This window comes from Ranitomeya variabilis, chromosome 4, assembly GCF_051348905.1.
Source record: "Ranitomeya variabilis isolate aRanVar5 chromosome 4, aRanVar5.hap1, whole genome shotgun sequence".
Taxonomy (NCBI): domain Eukaryota; kingdom Metazoa; phylum Chordata; class Amphibia; order Anura; family Dendrobatidae; genus Ranitomeya; species Ranitomeya variabilis.
In genome coordinates this window covers 577337558-577359383 of record NC_135235.1, presented here as the reverse complement: position 1 = coordinate 577359383, position 21826 = coordinate 577337558, and the positions used below count along the sequence as shown (strand labels likewise).

At 44.9% G+C, this 21826-nt stretch overlaps 1 protein-coding gene across 2 annotated transcripts in view; it reads right to left on the bottom strand.

The window, feature by feature from the left end:
* Positions 1–21826, bottom strand: part of COL20A1 (collagen type XX alpha 1 chain) — a 222022-nt gene that overhangs the window by 149245 nt on the left and 50951 nt on the right. For both annotated transcript variants that reach the window (XM_077252937.1, XM_077252938.1), the window contains exons 3-4: positions 3175–3285; positions 2952–3095 (exon numbers count right to left, since the gene is read on the bottom strand). In XM_077252937.1, the coding sequence (XP_077109052.1) occupies positions 2952–3095; positions 3175–3285 (255 nt within the window). The remainder of the gene's footprint in view (positions 1–2951; positions 3096–3174; positions 3286–21826) is intronic.

Here is a 21826-nt window from a genome sequence, read left to right as displayed (position 1 = left end):
GAGACCATTCCATCAAAGTCTGCATTTCAAAATGTCACTACTTCCCTTCCGAACCCCGACGTGTGCCTAAACAGTAGTTTACCCCCACATATGAGGTATCAGCGTACTCAGGACAAACTGGACAACAACATATGGGGTCCAATTTCTCCTGTTACCCTTGTGAAAATAAAAAATTGTGGGCTAAAAAATAATTTTTGAGGGAAGAAAAATGATTTTTTATTTTCACGGCTCTGCATTATAAACTTCTGTGAAGCACTTTGGGGTTCAAAGTGCTCACCACACATCTAGATAAGTTCCTTGGGGGCTCTAGTTTCCAAAATGGGGTCAATTGTAGGGGGGTTTCTACTGTTTAGGCACATCAGGGGCTCTGCAAACGTAACATGATGCCCGCAGAACATTCCATCAAAGTCTGCATTCCAAAATATCACTACTTCCCTTCCGAGCTCTGCCATGTGCCCAAACAGTGGTTTACCCCCTTACAGTCATATGAAAAAGTTTGGGCACCCCTATTAATCTTAAGCTTAATGTTTTATAAAAATTGTTTTTTTTGCAACAGCTATTTCAGTTTCATATATCTAATAACTGTTGGACACAGTAATGTTTCTGCCTTGAAATGAGGTTTATTGTACTAACAGAAAATATGCAATCTGCATTCAAACAAAAGTTGACTGGTGCATAAGTATGGGCACCCTTATCATTTTCTTGTTTTAAATACTCCTACCTACTTTTTACTGACTTACTAAAGCACTTTTTTTTGGTTTTGTAACCTCATTGAGCTTTGAACTTCATAGCTAGGTGTATGCAATCATGAGAAAAGCTACTTAAAGTGGCCACTTGCAAGTTGTTCTCCTGTTTGCATCTCCTCTGAGGAGTGGCATCATGGGCTCCTCAAAACAACTGTCAAATGATCTGAAAACAAAGATTATTCAACATAGTTGTTCAGGGGAAGGATACAAAAAGCTGTCTCAGAGGTTTAACCTGTCAATTTCCACTGTGAGGAACATAGTAAGGAAATGGAAGAACACAGGTACAGTTCTTGTTAAGGTCAGAAGTGGCAGGCCAAGAAAAACATCAGAAAGGCAGAGAAGAAGAATGGTGAGATCAGTCAAGGACAATCCTCAGGCCACCTCCAGAGATCTGCAGCATCAACTTGCTGCAGATGGTGTCACTGTGCATCGGTCAACAATACAACGCACTTTGCACAAGGAGAAGCTGTATGGGAGAGTGATGCGAAAGAAGCCGTTTCTGCAAGCACGCCACAAACAGAGTCAGCTGAGGTATGCAAAAGCACATTTGGAGAAGCCAATTTCTTTTTGGAAGAAGGTCCTGTGGACTCATGAAACCAATATTGAGTTGTTTGGTAATACAAAAAGGCGTTATGTAGGGCGGCAAAAAAACACAGTGCGTTGTATAGTTGACCGATGCACAGTGACATGTTTCGGGGTCCAGTTTCTCCTTTCACTCTTGGGAAAATAAAAAAATTGTTGCGAAAAGTTCATTTTTGTGACTAAAAAGTTAAATGTTAATTTTTTCCTTCCATGTTGTTTCTGCTGTTGTGAAACACCTGAAGGGTTAATAAACTTCTTGAATGTGATTTTGAGCACCTTGAGGGATGTAGTTTTTAGAATGGTGTCACTTTTGGGTATTTTCAGCCATATAGACCCCTCAAACTGACTTCAAATGTGAGATGGTCCCTGAAAAAAATGGTTTTGTAAATGTTGTTGTAAAAATGAGAAATCGCTGGTCAAATTTTAACCCTTATAACTTCCTAGCAAAAATATTTTGTTTCCAAAATTGTGCTGATGTAGACATGTGAGTAATGTTATTTATTAACTATTCAAAATTTGAAAATTGCGAAATTTTCAAAATTTTCGCCAAGTTTCCGTGTTTTTCACAAATAAATGCAAAAATTATTGACCTAAATTTACCACTAACACAAAGCCCAATATGTCACGAAAAAAACGATCTCAGAATCACTAGGACCCGTTGAAGCATTCTTGAGTTATTACCTCATAGGGACACTGGCCAGAATTGCAAAAAATGGCCAGGTAATTAAGGTCAAAATAGGCTGGGTCATGAAGGACCAAAAAAAACATAATTCTGGCGTTTCAAATTTTTTTCTCGCTACGCTGTTTAGCAATCAGGTTAATGCTTTTTTATTGATAGATCGGGCGATTCTGAAGTCGGCGATACCAAATATGTGTAGGTTTGATTTTTTTTTTATTGTTTTATTTTGAATGGGGCAATAGGGGGGTGATTTCAACTTTTATATTTTTTTCATATTTTTTTAATCTTTTTTTTTACTTTTGCCATGCTTCAATAGCCTCCATGGAAGGCTAGAAGCCGGCATAGCCTAATCGGCTCTGCTACATAGCAGCGATCATCAGATTGCTCCTACGTAGCTGAATTACAGGCTTGCTATGAGCACCGACCACTGGGTGGCTCTCACAGCAAGCCGGCATCAACAACCATAGAGGTCTCAAGGAGACCTCTGGTTGCTATGCCGACGCATTGCTGACCCCCGATCATGTGATGGGAGTCGGCGATGTGCTCATTTCCGGCCCGAATGCCGGAAGTGCCGGTCAAATGCCGCTGTCAGCATTTGACAGTAGCATTTAACTAGTTAATAGTGGCGAGTGGATCGCTATTTCACCCGTCGCTATTGCGGGCACATGTCAGCTGTTCAAAACAGCTGACATGTCCCGGCTTTGATGCGGGCTCACCGCCGCAGCCCGCAACAAAGTGGGGGTACCGACTTCCGCTGTAATAGTACAGCGGAGGTCGGGAAGGGGCCCAGGCAGATACAATACCACATCTGTGGACAGTTATGGAACAGTTTCTGGAAGAAAGTAGCTATGTTTTTTAGTCTTGTACAATTCCTTTCGAAAACTGTTTGAGCTGTACGTATTCATAGACAGTGATGATTCTTGAGTCCTGTGCAGATTACTCACTGATAAATCTCCTCTTGACTATCAGAGTGTTGTTCTCCCCCTGGATCACATGTATCTGCAGTATATATTCTTTTCCAGGGTCCAGGCCACCTACAGTCACTTTTGGGGTCTTGGTTTTCAGCATTACCTCCTGCTCTGGGTCCCCTGAAATAAAAGACTAGGCTTTACTCTTGTCGATTACAAATTATGAGGGGATAAGATCCATCAATCTTCATAAACTCACCTGTCAGAGGTTTAACTAGGACCTTGTATCCATTGCTAAGTCCTTCTGCCTCCCTCCATTTCATTTGTAGTCTATCCTCGGCGAGAACTGAAAGCCTTAACCGTCCGGAGCCTGGGAGAGGACAAGAAGGGTCTCAACAGTGGCCAAAGCACTGAGTAATCGTTGTTTTAATTTTTATTTTATAAGTCAATAGTACACATGAAAATAAGCAACGGTATAATACATCTTCTCAGAGAAATCTGCTTTTTTCTCGTCCTGGATTGATTTTTTACTTTTAGTTCACTGGCAAAAGCTGTAAAATCTGTTTTCAATAAAGACAGATAGGAGATGGCAGTTGGTGCTCATAAAGTTCTATGAAGAGGGGAGGGGAAATGAGGAGGGAGGAGCTAGAGATAGATATCCTGCTGCAAGTTCTCCTGAAACAACTGTTGGAATTTAAATCTATGGCAAAAGTTAAAGTGTAACTGTCATTTCAGGAGCACTTGCAGCAGACTGCCTGTGTCTGCCCCTACCTCCTCCCTCCTCCTCCCCTTTCTATAGAATGTTATAAGCACCAACTGTCTTAACTCAGTGATGTGATAAATCGTCTTGACTGAATACAGATTTTACCCTTGAATTGAGAGTGTAAGCTAAATCCAGGTTGAGAAAGAGACTTCTTTGATAATGTACGGTATATTACAAAGTTGCTTACTTTCATGTACACTATGGATTTTTTAAATGGGAGTCTGGAATCCCGAGTTATTAAACAAGAAACTCAATTCAGGACCTTCGTCTAACAGCCAAAGTAGAAAGTGGCAATAAATATCCCAAACTCTGGAGGACCCAACATGTTTCTCTATTACAGTGACGGTCCATTGGTTTTAATGAGAACCGTGTAATGCTTTATTTCACCTGTGGAGGTGCTGCAGAGAAATTGAACATCTGCAGTTTTTTTCACAAAGATCAGATCACCGTGTGGTTTAGCATCATGATCAGCTTACACCTTCCATTTTTTTCATTACTGACTACTGAATACAGGAATATGCAACAGGGCCCCACCAGGGGTGAAGCTATAGGGGGAACCTGCGACATAAATATGATAAATATCATGTGGTGGGGCTTGGGGTTATACATCTTGCCCCTATCTGCCATGTGTCATTTATAATACTGGTGTCCAGGCCTTTGGGCCTGGGTGTGACTACTACCTCTGCGCCCACAGATCTCGAACTGCACAAGAACATTTGTTTTCTACCTAGATATGAGATTTATGTCATTGTGACACCTAGTGGCTATTCTGAAGATTTCATTTTTAACCCACGAAACTTTAAACTTCTTGCCTATTATATAATAATAACACATTATTTATTATATTATTATTATACAACAGGGTGGTTCTCCCGTGTTTTCTGCCAGGCAAGGAGAGTCTACAAAGAATATTTGTGTCACTGAAGGACCAGATACATTCACGTGTTTTACAAACAGTTCATTGATTTTTAATGGCATGATGTAATACTTAATTTTCCCTGTAGAGGCGCTGCAGGAAAATGAAACACTTTTTGATCAGCATCCACAGGGTACCCTATGATCAGTTTTAGGGACTCATAATAAAAAGGCATTGAACAAATTGGAGAACGCCTTTAAAACTGATCAACTGCAACTTTATCAGTTTATTAGGCATTTATTAGTATGGAACTGACACATTCAATTTCCTAGAGCGCCTCCACAGGTGAAATAAAATGTTACATGATGTTCATTGAAATCAGTAGAATTTATGTGTAATTTACAGGTATATTGGATTCTCTGGAGTGAGAGATGCTCTTTGTAACATCTCTCTAGCTAAAGTTTAGGAGTCAGAAACAGGGATCCCTTTTCTTTATTTTTTAAAATAATTTACTAATGCTGTCATGAAGTATTCAATTTACTTCCTGTGTCACAACAGGTGACATGGAGTATGACATGGAGCTCATCAAAATGAATATGAGGCACCAGCAATCAGCTGTAATCTGTCACTAACTTATTATTTTCCCTGCAGCACTCCTACAGGAGAGATAAAGTATTACATGGAGCCCATTAAAATCATTAAGATTTCTCTGTATTGTACGGACATGCTGCATTGTAACCTCTCTAGCTAATAGGGATCTAAACAGAAGACCACCATGTGGGTTGTCTATAATATACAACCCCTTTAAAGAAGGGAATATAGCATGCGTAAATATGAGTTGTTTCTTTCAAAAGCAGCGCCACATCTGTCAGCAGGTCATGAGTGGTGTTACAGGGATAGTCACTTCAATGAAGATGAGTTGCAATACCAGACATAACCTGCTGACAGGTATGGCACTGTTTCCTTGACCTTATCGATCCCTCTAGGAATATAGACCCTGGTTGTATTCAGGCTCCGATCATCCATCATGGACTTTGTCATTCAGAACATTTTGTTCTGCCACATAAAGTCCCCTTAATGAATGCCGAAATCCAACCCCCAGGAAATGTAATGGCTCTATTTAAAGCAGAATGAACTTTTAGCGTAATTTATATTATAAAACGGAATAATCAGTTTCAATTACCATCAGCCGAGCGTCATAATTGGCTGTAACTGGCGTCAAATTGGCAAATGTTTCACCATCAGCAGTGATAACAGTTAACGATGATATATTACTAATGAACAAAATTAAATCTAGAAATAAACTCGATTTGTGTAACAGGGGGGTGCGACACCCACATATAGACCATCTCATAAAGCACATCAAATGCAAGCTCCCCTCAGTCACAGACTGTTAGGGGCAATAGATAGCACCAGGGGCGGACATATCATTGGTGAAGCCTGGGAAGCCATACAGGGGTACAAGAGGTAAAGAGGCTCACTACCATCTCCAAACCAGGAGGAATTATTCATTATGATGAGCTATTGGATTGCAAAGGGCTCATATATTGTCCTTACACAGGGGTCTTCTTCTGTCTGTGTCCGCAAGTGTATAGCACTGTATGAGCAACAAAGTCCATAGTGGCCAACATTTCAGCCCCAAGCCACTCCTCCAAAGGAATGCCCCAATCCCTCCTGGACCCTCGTATCCTCCCCAGTGATGTACCCACCCCCTCGGAATGCCTATTTTTGTGCAGGGTTTGCATAGCCCAATAGTCCCGTTTAAAAGAATAAGATGTACATGTTCTCTATTTTCAAGATCTCTGCTTACTATCAGTGAATTAATGCATTCTAGATCAGAGAGAGTGGATACATTGCAACAAACCCACATTTGTGAGAACTATTAGGTCTGTACGGGTTTTCAGCTTCTAGATCAGACTTGTACAACCAGCCTGTGGGCCACATATGGACCCCAACCATATGGACAGAAAATGGCTGTCTGATAGGTTAACTATGTGTGAACAGTCACACAGAGAAGAGTAGTGGCAGTAGCTGAGGAGCAGGGACTGGCATATCTCTGGAGGCCTCATGGACCAGGAGAATGGGGTCTCTTAACCCATTTGGCACTCCAGAGAGGAGTATGTGAATTAGACACGTGGCTTTCCTTCTGAGTCTGTGGCTCCACTGTAGTTTATGAGAGTTCAAAAAAGTGTATGTGAGCAGTTTATGTGAGTGCAGGCAGTAAGCAAAAAACCTATGCTCTTGTGTACACGCATCACCTCTTCCTCTTTAAGGCCTCCTTCACACATCAGTGTCTCCAATACGTGGGGTGACACTTATACGCATAGACTCATTCAGAGGCGCAGGAAATAACACAGTTATCTCGAGCTCCGCTTGCAGAACACATTACTTAATTTTTCCCAACTTCTACATTACACCACATGGAGAAAAAAAGGCGATATAGTGTCACTCTGCACAGTAACAGGACCGCCCCCCCCCCATTTAAAACAGTGTCCTCAAAAAATAAAATAAATACATCACTGCAGTAATAATATCCCTTAATTAGCCCCTATGTCCAGCATTGCCCCCAGACAGTGTGTTCAACAATTTGCCCCAGTATGTCCAGCATATTGCCCCAGAGTGTCCAGCATTGCCCCCAGACAGTGTGTCCAGCAATCTGCCCCAGCGTGTCCAGCATATTACCCCCAGCGTGTCCAGCATATTACCCCCAGCGTGTCCAGCATATTACCCCCAGCGTGTCCAGCATATTACCCCCAGCGTGTCCAGCATATTACCCCAGCGTGTCCAGCATATTACCCCCAGCGTGTCCAGCATATTACCCCCAGCGTGTCCAGCATATTACCCCCAGCGTGTCCAGCATATCACCCCCAGCGTGTCCAGCATATTACCCCAGCGTGTCCAGCATATTACCCCCAGCGTGTCCAGCATATTACCCCCAGCGTGCCCAGCATATTACCCCCAGCGTGTCCAGCAATCTTCCCCAGTATGTCCAGCATTGCCCCAGTGTGTCCAGCATTGCCCCAGTGTGTCCAGCAGTCATCTGCCCCAGTGTGTCTACCCAGTGTGTCCAGCAATCTGCCCCAGTGTCTCCAGCATTGCCCCAGTGTCTCCAGCATTCATCTGCCCCAGTGTGTCCTCCAGCATTGCCCCCAGTGTGTCCAGCAATCTGCCCCAGTGTCTCCAGCATTGTCCCAGTGTCTCCAGCATTCATCTGCCCCAGTGTGTCCTCCAGCATTGCCCCCAATGTCTCCAGCAATCTGCCCCAGTGTCTCCAGCAATCTGCCCCAGTGTCTCCAGCATTGCCCCAGTGTCTCCAGCATTGCCCCCAGTGACCAGCAATCTGCCCCAGTGTCTCCAGAATTGCCCCCAGTGTGTCCAGCAATCTGCCCCAGTGTCTCCAGCATTGCCCCTAGTGTCTCCAGCATTGCCCCCAGTGTCTCCAGCATTGCCCCCAGTGTCTCCAGCATTGCCCCCAGTGTCCAGCAATCTGCCCCAGTGTCTCCAGCATTGCCCCCAGTGTCCAGCAATCTGCCCCAGTGTCTCCAGCATTGCCCCAGTGTGTCCAGCAATCTGCCCCAGTGTGTCCAGCATATTGCCCCGGGCCCCCCGGATTGCCGTTCGCAGAAAAAAAAAAAAAAAAAAAACGAGTTCTCCTAACCTGACCTGTGCGCTCCAGCGGCGAGCTCCCTCCAGCAGCGCACACTCGCCGGCGACTGACAATGACGTCAGACGCCGGCGACGTGTGAGCTGAGCTGCGCCTGCGGCCGACTTCAGCTGCCAGCCTCCAATTGGCTGGCGGCTGTTGTTAACTATTGACGTGCGGGTGCGCGCCTGCACGTCAATAGGAAACCGCCGCAGCGCCGCCCCCTGGCTGTTAACTATTGACGTGCGGGCGCGGGCCCGCACATCAATAGCGTTAAACAGCTGCAGCGCCAGCCGCGGCCCGGTGACCCACCGCCCCCCGCATTGTGCCGCCCGGGGCAGCCCGCCCCCCCTTCCTACGCCACTGGACTCATTCAAATCAATTGGTCTGTGAACATGTCAGTGTGTTTCCACTGACCATGGGTCCATGAGTAAAACACGCTGACGTGTCTGTTTTTTATCAGCAACACGGGCTGCAAAACATGCCTGGGAAAAAGCAGTACAGTTCATTTTGTTCCCAGGCACCGGGTGCTGAATCCTAATAATAATAATCTTTATGTTTATATAGCGCTAACATATTCCGCAGCGCTTTACAGACATTATCATCGCTGTCCCCGTTGGGGCTCACAATCTAGATTCTCTATCAGTATGTCTTTGGAATGTGGGAGGAAACCGGAGTGCCCGGAGGAAACCCTTGCAAACACGGAGAGAACATACAAACTCTTTGCAGATGTTGTCCTTGGTGGGATTTCAACCCAGGACTTCAGCGCTGCAAGGCTGCAGTGCTAATGTGGCGCCCCAGGGTCCTAGTCGTCACAGTAGCATTGCTTTCCTCATGGGGAGAGTGATGTTACGCTTGAAGGCAAGAAGGGATAACTGCAACCAGGTACCACAAACATGCAACACATTCACACTCCAAGCCACCAGGGGGAGTTGCTAGGTGACTCCCCATATCTAAGGTAGTTTTGGAGGGAAAGTTAGAGAGTTCCTGCCAGAGACACAGAGGGAAAGGAGAGTTCAGTCTTGCCAGGAAACAGACTGGATCAGTCTGAGGCAGAGGAAGGTTTTATGGAGCTGTGCTGCCGCAGAGCAGCAGTTCCTGGAAAGAGACATTTAGAAGGCCGAATTGATTGCAGTGAATGTGCAGGAGAGAAAGCACAGGAGAGAATTCCAGGGGGAGACCAGCCCCGAGCAGGCTGCCTCCTTCTGAGGCGCAGAGACCAGTAGCCGGAACACCGAGTTTGTAAGGACCTCTATGACTTACATCAGAGACCGGCAGGACAGCTGAACTCCAAGTTACCTGTCCGACCTAACACCCAGGAGGCACGGTGGCACCCCTCAGAGGCCAGGGTGTGCTAGAGTCCCTATAAACAGCCTCAAACCACCTGTCATACGGGTTATGTCCTATCCTATTCGGGGGACAGAGAGAGAGATAATATCTGTGAGGACCTTATGTGAAGCTTTAAGCAGTAAGGGACTACACCACCACGGTGCTAGAGGAAGGCTTTTGATTTCCACCTGGGTAAGGGGACTTCTAACTTGCCTTCAAGCTGGCCAGACCCTGCCTGCCCTGTGATCTGGTGCCCTGAACTGTGGATGCTGAAGTCTTCAGTAAACCAAGATAAAGAGACTGCAACCTTGTGTCCCCATTCTTTACTGCACTCCTCACCATTTTCCATCTGCACCACGGGAGCCCTGGGGACATACTTCACCTGTGGGAAGTTATACCATCTAGCTGCCATAACATCACCCCAGAGGACCCCTTAAAGCAGCGTCTGTCCCCATTGGCAGAAAAACCACAGGTGGCGTCACGAACATAAACTTTATTCCCTTTAAAGACCTTTCCCTTTTACAACAATCTTGAAGGAGTTCCTAGAGATGCTTAGCACTTGTTGGCCCTTTTGCCTTCACTTTTCGGTCCAGCTCACCCCAAACCATCTCGATTAGGTTCAGGTCTGGCGACTGTGGAGGCCAGGTTATCTGGCATAGCACCCCATCACTCTCATTCTTGGTCAAATAGCCCTTACACAGCCTGGAGGTGTGTTTGGGGTCATTGTCCTATTGAAAAAGAAATGATGGTCCAAATAAATGCAAATTGGATGGAATAGCATGCCGCTGCAAGATGCTGTGATAGCCATGCTGGTTCAGTATGCCTTCAGTTTTGAATAAATCCTCAACAGTGTCACCAGCAAAGCACCCCCACACCATCACACCTCCTCCTCCTCCATGCTTCACGGTGGGAACCAGGCATGTAGAGTCCATCCATTCACATTTTCTGCGTCGCACAAAGACACGGTGGTTGGAACCAAAGTTCTTAAATTTGGACTCATCAGACCAAAGCACAGATTTCCACTGGTCTAATGTCCATTCCTTGTGTTCTTTAGCCCAAACAAGTCTCTTCTGCTTGTTGCCTGTCCTTAGCAGTGTTTTCCTAGCAGCTATTTTACCATGAAGGCCTGCTGCACAAAGTCTCCTCTTAACAGTTGTTGTAGAGATGTGTCTGCTGCTAGAACTCTGTGTGGCATTGACCTGGTCTCTAATCTGAGCTGCTGTTAACCTGCGATTTCTGAGTTTGGTGACTCGGATAGACTTACCCTCAGAAGCAGAGGTGACTCTTGGTCTTCCTTTCCTGGGGCGGTCCTCATGTGAGCCAGTTTCTTTGTAGCGCTTGATGGTTTTTGCCACTGCACTTGGGGACACTTTCAAAGTTTGCCCAATTTTTTGGACTGACTGACCTTCATTTCGTAAAGTAATGATGGCCTCTCGTTTTTCTTTACTTAGCTGCTTTTTTCTTGCCATAATACAAATTCTAACAGTCTATTTAGTAGGACTATCAGCTGTGCATCCACCAGACTTCTGCACAACACAACTGATGGTCCCAACCCCATTTTTAAGGCAAGAAATCCCACTTATTAAACCTGACAGGGCACACCTGTGAATTGAAAACCATTCCCGGTGACTACCTCTTGAAGCTCATCAAGAGAATGCCAAGAGTGTGCAAAGCAGTCATCAAAGCAAAAGGTGGCTACTTTGAAGAACCTAGAATATAAGACATAATTTCAGTTGTTTCACACTTTTTTGTTAAGTATATAATTCCACATGTGTTAATCCATAGTTTTGATGCCTTCAGTGTGAATGTACAATTTTCATCGCATGAAAATACAGAAAAATCTTTAAATGAGAAGGTGTGTCCAAACTTTTGGTCTGCAGTGTGTGTATATATATATATATATATATATATATATATATATATGTATATATATTATTTTTTTTTAAATGGCATGGGGTCCACCATCATTTTTCTAATGAGCTGGGGGCTGATATTAATGTTCCGGTGAGGGGCCAATAGCTATAAAGGTTCCCATGATATTAATATCAGCTCATAGCTGTTTGCTTTGCCTTTACTGGTTATTACACTGGAGACCCTGAAAAAAATGATGTGGGGTCCCACCTATATTTACTAACAACAAAGGCTAAACAGACAGCTGTGGGCTGATAGTAATAGCCTAGGAAGGGGGCCATGGCCACCTCCCAGACTAAGAACATCAGCCCTCAGCTTCCCCAGAAATGGTGCATTCATTAGATGTGCCAATTCTGGATCTTTCCACTTGCCCTGGGGCGGTGGCAAGTGCGGTAATAGTTTTGGGGTTGATGTCAGCTGTTTTATGTTGGCTGACATCAAGCTCAGGGGTTAGTAATGGAGAGGCGTCTATAACCTACCCCCATTACTAACCCCACAGTTAAATTTAATAAAAGACACAGACAGAGTAAAGTTCTATAATTGAAATAAACACTCCCTGACCTTATTTTACCTATTTATTCACCAAAAAATAAAATTAGAAAGCAAAGTTATATTCACCTTTCCACCAATAAATAATCCATTAATGACCATGTCCCACGATGATCCAGATGGTTTGGAGAGTGGTCACATCAGTGATGTGACTTCTCACCATGTCAACACACTGAACTGAGTGTGAGAACGCGGCTGCGTGTGACCGGCGGTGACGTCATTAAAGTTACCGCTGGTCACAGGCAGCTCTTCTTTAACGCAATGACTTACTTGGAGTCGAAGAGGGATATTTCCCCTTTTTTTTGGGACTCAAGGAAGGAAGGAATTTATTACTTGGAAGATACATCATGGTGCAGTTAGTGGAGTAATTAGGCTACATACTGATCACTTATAGGCCAAGCTGGAAGGCTCTTTCTAGATAATGAGTCAAGAGCATATTTTTCTTTGAAGCAGTCCTAAAGGAAATTCCATAGAGCGCTATGCGATAATCTTTTGCATAATCACTTCCCTTTTTTAAATGCCGTGCTCCTTTAAAGGGCACCTGTCACCTGAAAAAAACGCTATTAGCTTGCAGATATGGGGTTGATCTGAAAGTTAATAGCGTTGTGAACCTGCATGGCGCTGGTACTTAGAACCGTGCTAAGGAAATTAACTACAGTATATTCTCCCCATCAGTGCCCTAACTTCAGTCATGGGAACAGCGCTGGTTCAGTCACGGGGTGGCACCAGCATGGATTAGCCACCGCTCTGTGTATAGAGAGAGGCAACTGTAACTGCGCCCCCACTGCAATGATTGACAGCAGCTACGCATTAGGGCCAGCTGTCAGTGCCAGAGGGCGTGGTTCAAGCCACCACTCTCTTTACAAATAGCTGAGACTGAACCTGTGCCAGCTCCACCCACATGACTGAAACCAGAACGCTGTCGGCGGGAGTAAAACTCATTTCATCCCAGCAGCAGGGCTCTAAGTGCGGGCATCCGGAAGCTTCACAACATCATTAACCTGCAGTTTAACCCCATATCTGCAGTTTTTCAGGTAACAAGTTCCCTTTAAATCTCTTTCTCTCCCATGAATGTGGGCCAGGGCTCCATCCCATTGGTGGGGCATCCCAGTACCATGAACAGAAAACCTTCTAGAAGTGCTGATTTCCATTAGATTGTAGGAACCTGTCTTCAAAGCTATGCGCTCTATCCCCTGAGCTGTGCGCTCCTGCCTACTGAGCTGTGTGCTGCTACCTAATGAACTGTGCAATCCTACCTTCTGAACTATGTGTTCATGCCTCCTGAGATGTGCGCTCCTGCCTCTTGAGATGTGCGCTCCTGCCTCCTGAGATGTGCGCTCCTGCCTCCTGAAATGTGCGCTCCTGCCTCCTGAGAACTGTGCTCCTGCCTCTTGAGATATGCGCTCCTGCCTCCTGAGATGTGCACACCCACCTCCTGAGCTGGGCGCTCCTGTTTCCTGAGCTACAGTTGTGTGAAAACGTGTGGCTAGGGAATTTGAACTCAGCTTACCAAGGATGTGATAAACAACTGTTAATTTATGTTTTTTTGGGGAGGGGGGGCAATCACTTTTTCACACAGGGCCCTGTATGTTTGGATTTCTTTTTCCCTTAATAATAAAGACCCTCATTTAACCCCTTCCCGACCTTTGACGCCACGTAGGCGTCATGAAAGTCGGTGCCAATCCGACCCATGATGCCTATGTGGCGTCATGGAATGATCGCGTCCCTGCAGATCGGGTGAAAGGGTTAACTCCTATTTTACCCGATCTGCAGGGAGAGGGGGAGTTGTACTTCAGCCCAGGGGAAGTGGCTTTGCCCCCACGTGGCTAAGATCGCTCTGATTGGCTGTTGAAAGTGCAACAGCCAATCAGAGCAATTTGCAATATTTCACCTATGAAAATGGTGAAATATTGCAATCCAGCCATGGCCGATGCTGCAATAGCATCTGCCATGGCTGGAAATCATGTTCTGCCCCCCCCCACCGCCCCCGATCTCCTCCCCAGTCCTCCGTTCTGTCCGGTACCCCCCTCCGTCCCCCTGTCCGCTCCCCCGTGCTCCTGTCCGCTCCCCCGGTCCTCCGATCCCCCCCCCCCTGTGCTCCGATCCACCCCCCCACCACCCCCTCATACTTACCGAGCCTCCCGAAGTCGGTCCGTCTTCTCCCTGGGCGCCGCCATCTTCCAAAATGGCGGGCGCATGCGCAGTGCGCCCGCCGAATCTGCCGGCCGGCAAAGTACATTTTGATCGCTGTGGTAGGTTCTATCACAGCGATCAAAATAAAAAAATAATAAATAAACCCCCCCCTTTATGACCCCCATAGGTAGGGACAATAATAAAATAAAGAAAATATATATATATATTTTTTTTCCACTAGGGTTGGGGTTAGAACTAGGGTTAGAACTAGGGGTAGGGTTAGGGGTAGGGTTAGGGTTATGGCATGTGCAGATTTGGCCGCGGATCCGCAGCGGATTGGCCGCGGATCCGCAGCGGATTGACCGCGGATCCGCAGCGGATTGGCAGCGGATCCGCAGCGGATTGGCCGCTGCGAATTCGTAGCAGTTTTCCATCAGGTTTACAGTACCATGTACACCTATGGAAAACCAAATCCGCTGTGCCCATGGTGCGGAAAATTCCGTGCAGAAACGCTGCGTTGTATTTTCCGCAGCATGTCAATTCTTTGTGCGGATTCCGCAGCGTTTTACACCTGTTCCTCAATAGGTATCCGCAGGTGAAATCCGCACAAAAAAACACTGGAAATCCGCTGTAAATCCGCAGGTAAAACGCAGTGCCTTTTACCTGCAGATTTTTCAAAAATCGTGCGGAAAAATCTCACACGAATCCGCAACGTGGGCACATAGCCTTAGGGTTAGGGTTGGAATTAGAGTTAGGGTTGGAATTAGGGCTAGGGTTGGAAATAGGGTTAAGATTAGGCTTGTGGTTAGGGTTACGGATAGGGTTAGGGGTGTGTTGGGGTTACAGTTGTGGTTAGGGTTGGGATTAGGGTTAGGGTTGGGATTAGGATTAGGGTTGGAATTAGGGTTACGGGTGTGTTGGGGTTAGGGTTGTGGTTAGGGGTGTGTTGGGGTTAGGGTTGTGATTAGGGTTATGGCTACAGTTGGGATTAGGAATTGGGGTGTGTTGGGGTTAGTGTTGAAGTTAGAATTGAGGGGTTTCCACTGTTTAGGCACATCAGGGGTCTCCAAACGCAACATGGCGCCACCATTGATTCCAGCCAATCTTGCGTTCAAAAAGTCAAATGGTGCTCCCTCCCTTCTAAGCCCCGACGTGCGCCCAAACAGTGGTGTACCCCCACATTTGAGGTACCAGCGTACTCAGGACAAACTGGGCAACAACTGTTGGGGTCCAATTTCTCCTGTTACCCTTGCAAAAATAAAAAATTACTTGCTAAAACAATTTTTGAGGAAAGAACAATTATTTTTTATTTTCACGGCTCTGCGTTATTAACTTCTGTGAAGCACTTGGGGGTTGAAAGTGCTCACCACACATCTAGATAAGTTCCTTCAGGGGTCTAGTTTCCAAAATGGGGTCACTTGTGGGGTGTTTCTACTGTTTAGGCACATCAGGGGCTCTGCAAATGCAATGTGACGCCCGCAGACCATTCCATCAAAGTCTGCATTTCAAATGTCACTACTTCCCTTCCGAGCCCTGACGTGTGCCCAAACAGTGGTTTACCCCCACATATGGGGTATCAGCGTACTCACAACAAACTGGGCAACAAATATTGGGGTCCAATTTCTCCTGTTACCCTTGTGAAAATAAAAAAATTGCTTGCTAAAACATCTTTTTTGAGGAAAGAAAAATGATTTTTTATTTTCACGGCTCTGCGTTGTAAACTTCTGTGAAGCTCTTGGGGGTTGAACGTGCTCACCACACATCTAGATAAGTTCCTTGGGGGGTCTAGATTCCAAAATGGAGTCACTTTTGGGGGGTCTCTACTGTTTAGGCATATCAGGGGCTCTGCAAACGTAGCATGATGCCCGCAGACCATTCCATCAAAGTCTGCATTCCAAAACGTCACTACTTCCCTTCCGAGCCCCGGCATGTGCCCAAACAGTGGTTTACCCCCACATATGGGGTATCAGCGTACTCAAGAGAAACTGGACAACAACTTTTGGGGTAAAATTTCTCCTGTTACCCTTGCAAAAATAAAAAATTCTGGGCTAAAAAAATATTTTTGAGGAAAGGAAACACATTTATTATTTTCACGGCTCTGCGTTATAAACTTCTGTGAAGCAGTTGGGGGTTCAAAGTGCTCACCACACATCTAGATAAGTTCCCTTGGGGGTCTAGTTTCCAAAATGGAGTCACTTGTGGGGAGTTCCTACTGTTTAGGCACATCAGGGGCTCTGCAAACGCAACCTGACGCCCGCAGAGCATTCCATCAAAGTCTGCATTTCAAAACGTCACTACTTCCCTTCCAAACCCCGACGTGTGCCAAAACAGTGGTTTACCCCCACATATGGGGTATCAGCGTACTCAGGAGAAACTGGACAACAACTTTTGGGGTCCAATTTCTCCTGTTACCCTTGGGAAAATAAAAAATTGTGGGCTAAAAAATCATTTTTGAGAAAAGAAAAATTATTTTTTATTTTCATGGCTCTGCGTTATAAACTTCTGTGAAGCACTTGGGGGTTCAAAGTGCTCAAAACACATCTAGATTAGTTCCTTGGGAGGTCTAGTTTCCAAAATGGGGTCACTTGTGCGGGAGCTCCAATATTTAGGCACACAGGGGCTCTCCAAACGCGACATGGTGTCCGCTAATGATTGGAGCTAATTTTCCATTCAAAAAGCCAAATGGCGTGCCTTCCCTTCCGAGCCCTGCGGTGCGCCCAAACAGTGGTTTACCCCCACATATGGGGTATCATCGTACTCAGGACAAACTGGACAACAATATTTGGGGTCCAATTTCTCCTATTACCCTTGGGAAAATAAAAAATTCTGGGCTAAAAATCATTTTTGAGTAAAGAAAAATTATTTTTTATTTTGATGGCTCTGCGTTATAAACTTCTGCGAAGCACCTGGGGGTTATAAGTGCTCACTATGCATCTAGCTAAGTTCCTTGGGGGGTCTAGTTTCCAAAATGGGGTCACTTGTAGGGGAGCTCCAATGTTTAGGCACACAGGGGCTCTCCAAACGCGACATGGTGTCCGCTAACGATTGGAGCTAATTTTCCATTCAAAAAGTCAAATGGCACGCCTCCCCTTCCGAGCCTTGCCGTGCACCCAAACAGTGGTTTACCCCCACATATGAGGTATCGGCGTACTCAGGAGACATTGCCCAACAAATTTTAGGATCCATTTTATCCTGTTGCCCATGTGAAAATGAAAGAATTGAGGCTAAAAGAAATTTTGTGTGAAAAAAAAGTACTTTTTCATTTTTGCGGATCAATTTGTGAAGCACCTGAGGGTTTAAAGTGCTCACTATGCCTCTAGATAAGTTCCTTGGGGGGTCTAGTTTCCAAAATGGGGTCACTTGTGGAGGCGCTCCAATGTTTAGGCACACAGGGGCTTTCCAAACGCGACATGGTGTCCGCTAACGATGGAGATAATTTTTCATTCAAAAAGTCAAATGGCGCTCCTTCCCTTCCGAGCCTTACCATGTGCCCAAACAGTGGTTTACCCCCACATGTGAGGTATCGGTGTACTCAGGAGAAATTGCCCAACAAAATTTATGATCCATTTTATCCTGTTGCCCATGTGAAAATGAAAAAATTGAGGCTAAAATAATTTTTTTGTGAAAAAAAAAGTACTTTTTAATATTTACGGATCAATTTCTGAAGCACCTGGGGGTTTAAAGTGCTCACTATGCTTCTAGATAAGTTCCTTGGGGGGTCTAGTTTCCAAAATGGGGTCACTTGTCAGGGAGCTCCAATGTTTAGGCACACGGGGGCTCTCCAAACGCAACATGGTGTCCGCTAAAGATTGGAGCCAATTTTTCATTGAAAAAGTCAAATGGCGCTCCTTCCCTTCCGAGCCCTGCCGTGCGCCCAAACAGTGGTTTACCCCCACATATGAGGTATCAGCGTACTCAGGACAAATTGGACAACAATGTCCATGGTCCAGTTTCTCCTTTTACCCTTGGGAAAATAAAAAATTGTTGCTAAAAGATCATTTTTGTGACTAAAAAGTTAAATGTTCTTTTTTCCTTCCATGTTGCTTCTGCTGCTGTGAAACACCTGAAGGGTTAATAAACTTCTTGAATGTGGTTTTGAGCACCTTGAGGGGTGTAGTTTTTTAGAATGGTGTCACTTTTGGGTATTTTCAGCCATATAGAACCCTCAAACTGACTTCAAATGTGAGGTGGTCCCTAAAAAAAATGGTTTTGTAAATTTTGTTGTAAAAATGAGAAATCACTGGTCAAATTTTAACCCTTATAACTTCCTAGCAAAAAAAAAATTTGTTTCCAAAATTGTGCTGATGTAAAGTAGACATGTGGGAAATGTTATTTATTAACTATTTTGTGTCACAAAACTCTCTGGTTTAACAGAATAAAAATTAAAAATGTGAAAATTGCGAAATTTTCAAAATTTTTGCCAAATTTCCGTTTTTTTCACAAATAAACTCAGAAATTATCGACCTAAATTTACCACTAACATGAAGCCCAATATGTCACGAAAAAACAATCTCAGAACCGCTAGGATCCGTTGAAGCGTTCCTGAGTTATTACCTCATAAAGGGACACTGGTCAGAATTGCAAAAAACGGCAAGGTCATTAACCCCTTAATCCCGTATGACGTACTATCCCGTCAAGGTGACCTGGGACTTAATTCCCGGTGACGGGATAGTGCGTCATACGCGATCGGCCGCGCTCACGGGGGGAGCGCGGCCGATCGCGGCCGGGTGTCAGCTGCCTATCGCAGCTGACATCCGGCACTATGTGCCAGGAGCGGTCACGGACCGCCCCCGGCACATTAACCCCCGGCACACCGCGATCAAACATGATCGCGATGTGCCGGCGGTATAGGGAAGCATCGCGCAGGGAGGGGGCTCCCTGCGTGCTTCCCTGAGACCCCCGGAGCAACGCGATGTGATCGCGTTGCTCCGAGGGTCTCCTACCTCCTTCCTCCCTGCAGGTCCCGGATCCAAGATGGCCGCGGCATCCGGGTCCTGCAGGGAAGGAGGTGGCTTACCGAGTGTCTGCTCAGTGCAGACGCTGGTAAGCCTGCAGTCCTGTCAGTGAGATCGGTGATCTGACAGAGTGCTGTGCACACTATCAGATCATCGATCTGTGATGTCCCTCCTGGGACAAAGTAAAAAAGTTTAAAAAAATTTTTTCCACATATGTAAAAAAAAAAAAAAAAAAATCCTAAATAAATAATATTAAAAAAATATATATTATTCCCATAAATACATTTCTTTATCTAAATAAAAAAAACAAAACAATAAAAGTACACATATTTAGTATCGCCGCGTCCGTAACGACCCAACCTATAAAACTGCCCCACTAGTTAACCCCTTCAGTAAACACCGTAAGAAAAAAAAAAAAAAACCGAGGCAAAAAACAACGCTTTATTACCATACCGCCGAACAAAAAGTGGAATAACACGCGATCAAAAAGACTGATATAAATAATCATGGTACCGCTGAAAACGTCATCTTGTCCCGCAAAAAACAAGCCACCATACAGCATCATCAGCAAAAAAATAAAAAAGTTATAGTCCTGAGAATAAAGCGATACCAAAATAATTATTTTTTCTATAAAATAGTTTTTATCGTATAAAAGCGCCAAAACATAAAAAAATGATATAAATGAGGTATCACTGTAATCGTACTGACCCGAAGAATAAAACTGCTTTATCAATTTTACCAAACGTGGAACGGTATAAACGCCTCTCCCAAAAGAAATTCATGAATAGCAGGTTTTTGGTCATTCTGCCTCACAAAAATCGGAATAAAAAGTGATCAAAAATGGTCACGTGTCCGAAAATGTTACCAATAAAAACATCAACTCGTCCCGCAAAAAACAAGACCTCACATGACTCTGTGTAGCAAAATGTGGAAAAATTATAGGTCTCAAAATGTGGAGACGCAAAAACTTTTTTGCTATAAAAAGCGTCTTTTAGTGTGTGACAGCTGCCAATCATAAAAATCCGATATAAAAAACGCTATAAAAGTAAATCAAACCCTCCTTCATCACCCCCTTAGTTAGGGAAAAATAATAAAATTAAAAAAATGTATTTATTTCCATTTTCCCATTAGGGCTAGGGTTAGGGTTAGGGCTAGAGTTAGGGTTAGGGCTAGGGTTCGGGTTGGGGCTAAAGTTAGGGTTAGGGCTAGGGTTAGGGTTAGGGCTAGGGTTGGAGGTAAAGTTAGGGTTAGGGTTGGGGCTAAAGTTAGGGTTAGGGTTTGAATTACATTTACGGTTTGGATTAGGGTTGGGATTAGAATTATGGGTGTGTCAGGGCTAGGGGTGTGGTTAGGGTTACCGTTGGGATTAGGGTTAGGGGTGTGTTTGGGTTAGGGTTTCAGGTACAATTGGGAAGTTTCCACTGTTTAGGCACATCAGGGCTCTCCAAACGCGACATGGCGTCCAATCTCAATTGCAGCCAATTCTGCGTTGAAAAAGTAAAACAGTGCTCCTTCCCTTCCGAGCTCTCCCGTGCGCCCAAAAAGGGGTTTACCCCAACATATGGGTTATCAGCGTACTCGGGACAAATTGAACAACAACTTCTGGGGTCCAAGTTCTCTTGTTATCCTTGGGAAAATTAAAAATTTGGGGGGCTAAAAATCATTTTTGTGAGAAAAAAAAGATGTTTTATTTTCACGGCTCTGCGTTATAAACTGTAGTGAAACACTTGGGGGTTCAAAGTTCTCACAACACATCTAGATAAGTTCCTTGGGAGGTCTAGTTTCCAATATGGGGTCACTTGTGGGGGGTTTGTACTGTTTGGGTACATCAGGGGCTCTGCAAATGCAACGTGACGCCTGCAGACCAATCCATTTAAGTCTGCATTCCAAATGGCGCTCCTTCCCTTCCGAGCTCTGTCATGCACCCAAACAGTGGTTCCCCCCCACATATGGGGTATCAGCGTACTCAGGACAAATTGGACAACAACTTTTGGGGTCTAATTTATCCTGTTACCTTGTGAAAATACAAAACTGGGGGCTAAAAAATCATTTTTGTGAAAAAAAAAAGAATTTTTATTTTCACGGCTTTGCGCTATAAACTTTTGTGAAACACTTGGGGGTTCAAAGTTCCCACAACACATCTAGATAAGTTCCTTTGGAGGTCTAGTTTCCAATATGGGGTCACCTGTGGGGGGTTTGTACTGTTTGGGTACATCAGGGGCTCTGCAAATGCAACGTGACGGCTGCTGACCAATCCATTTAAGTCTGCATTCCAAATGGCGCTCCAGAAAAATGATTTTTTATTTTCACGGCTCTGCGTTGTAAACTTCTGTGAAGCTCTTGGGGGTTGAACGTGCTCACCACACATCTAGATAAGTTCCTTGGGGGGTCTAGTTTCCAAAATGGGGTCACTTTTGGGGGGTTTCTACTGTTTAGGCATATCAGGGGCTCTGCAAACGTAGCATGATGCCCGCAGACCATTCCATCAAAGTCTGCATTCCAAAACGTCACTACTTCCCTTCCGAGCCCCGGCATGTGCCCAAACAGTGGTTTACCCCTACATATGGGGTATCAGCGTACTCAGGAGAAACTGGACAACAACTTTTGGGGTAAAATTTCTCCTGTTACCCTTGCAAAAATAAAAAATTCTGGGCTAAAAAAATATTTTTGAGGAAAGGAAACACATTTATTATTTTCACGGCTCTGCGTTATAAACTTCTGTGAAGCAGTTGGGGGTTCAAAGTGCTCACCACACATCTAGATAAGTTCCCT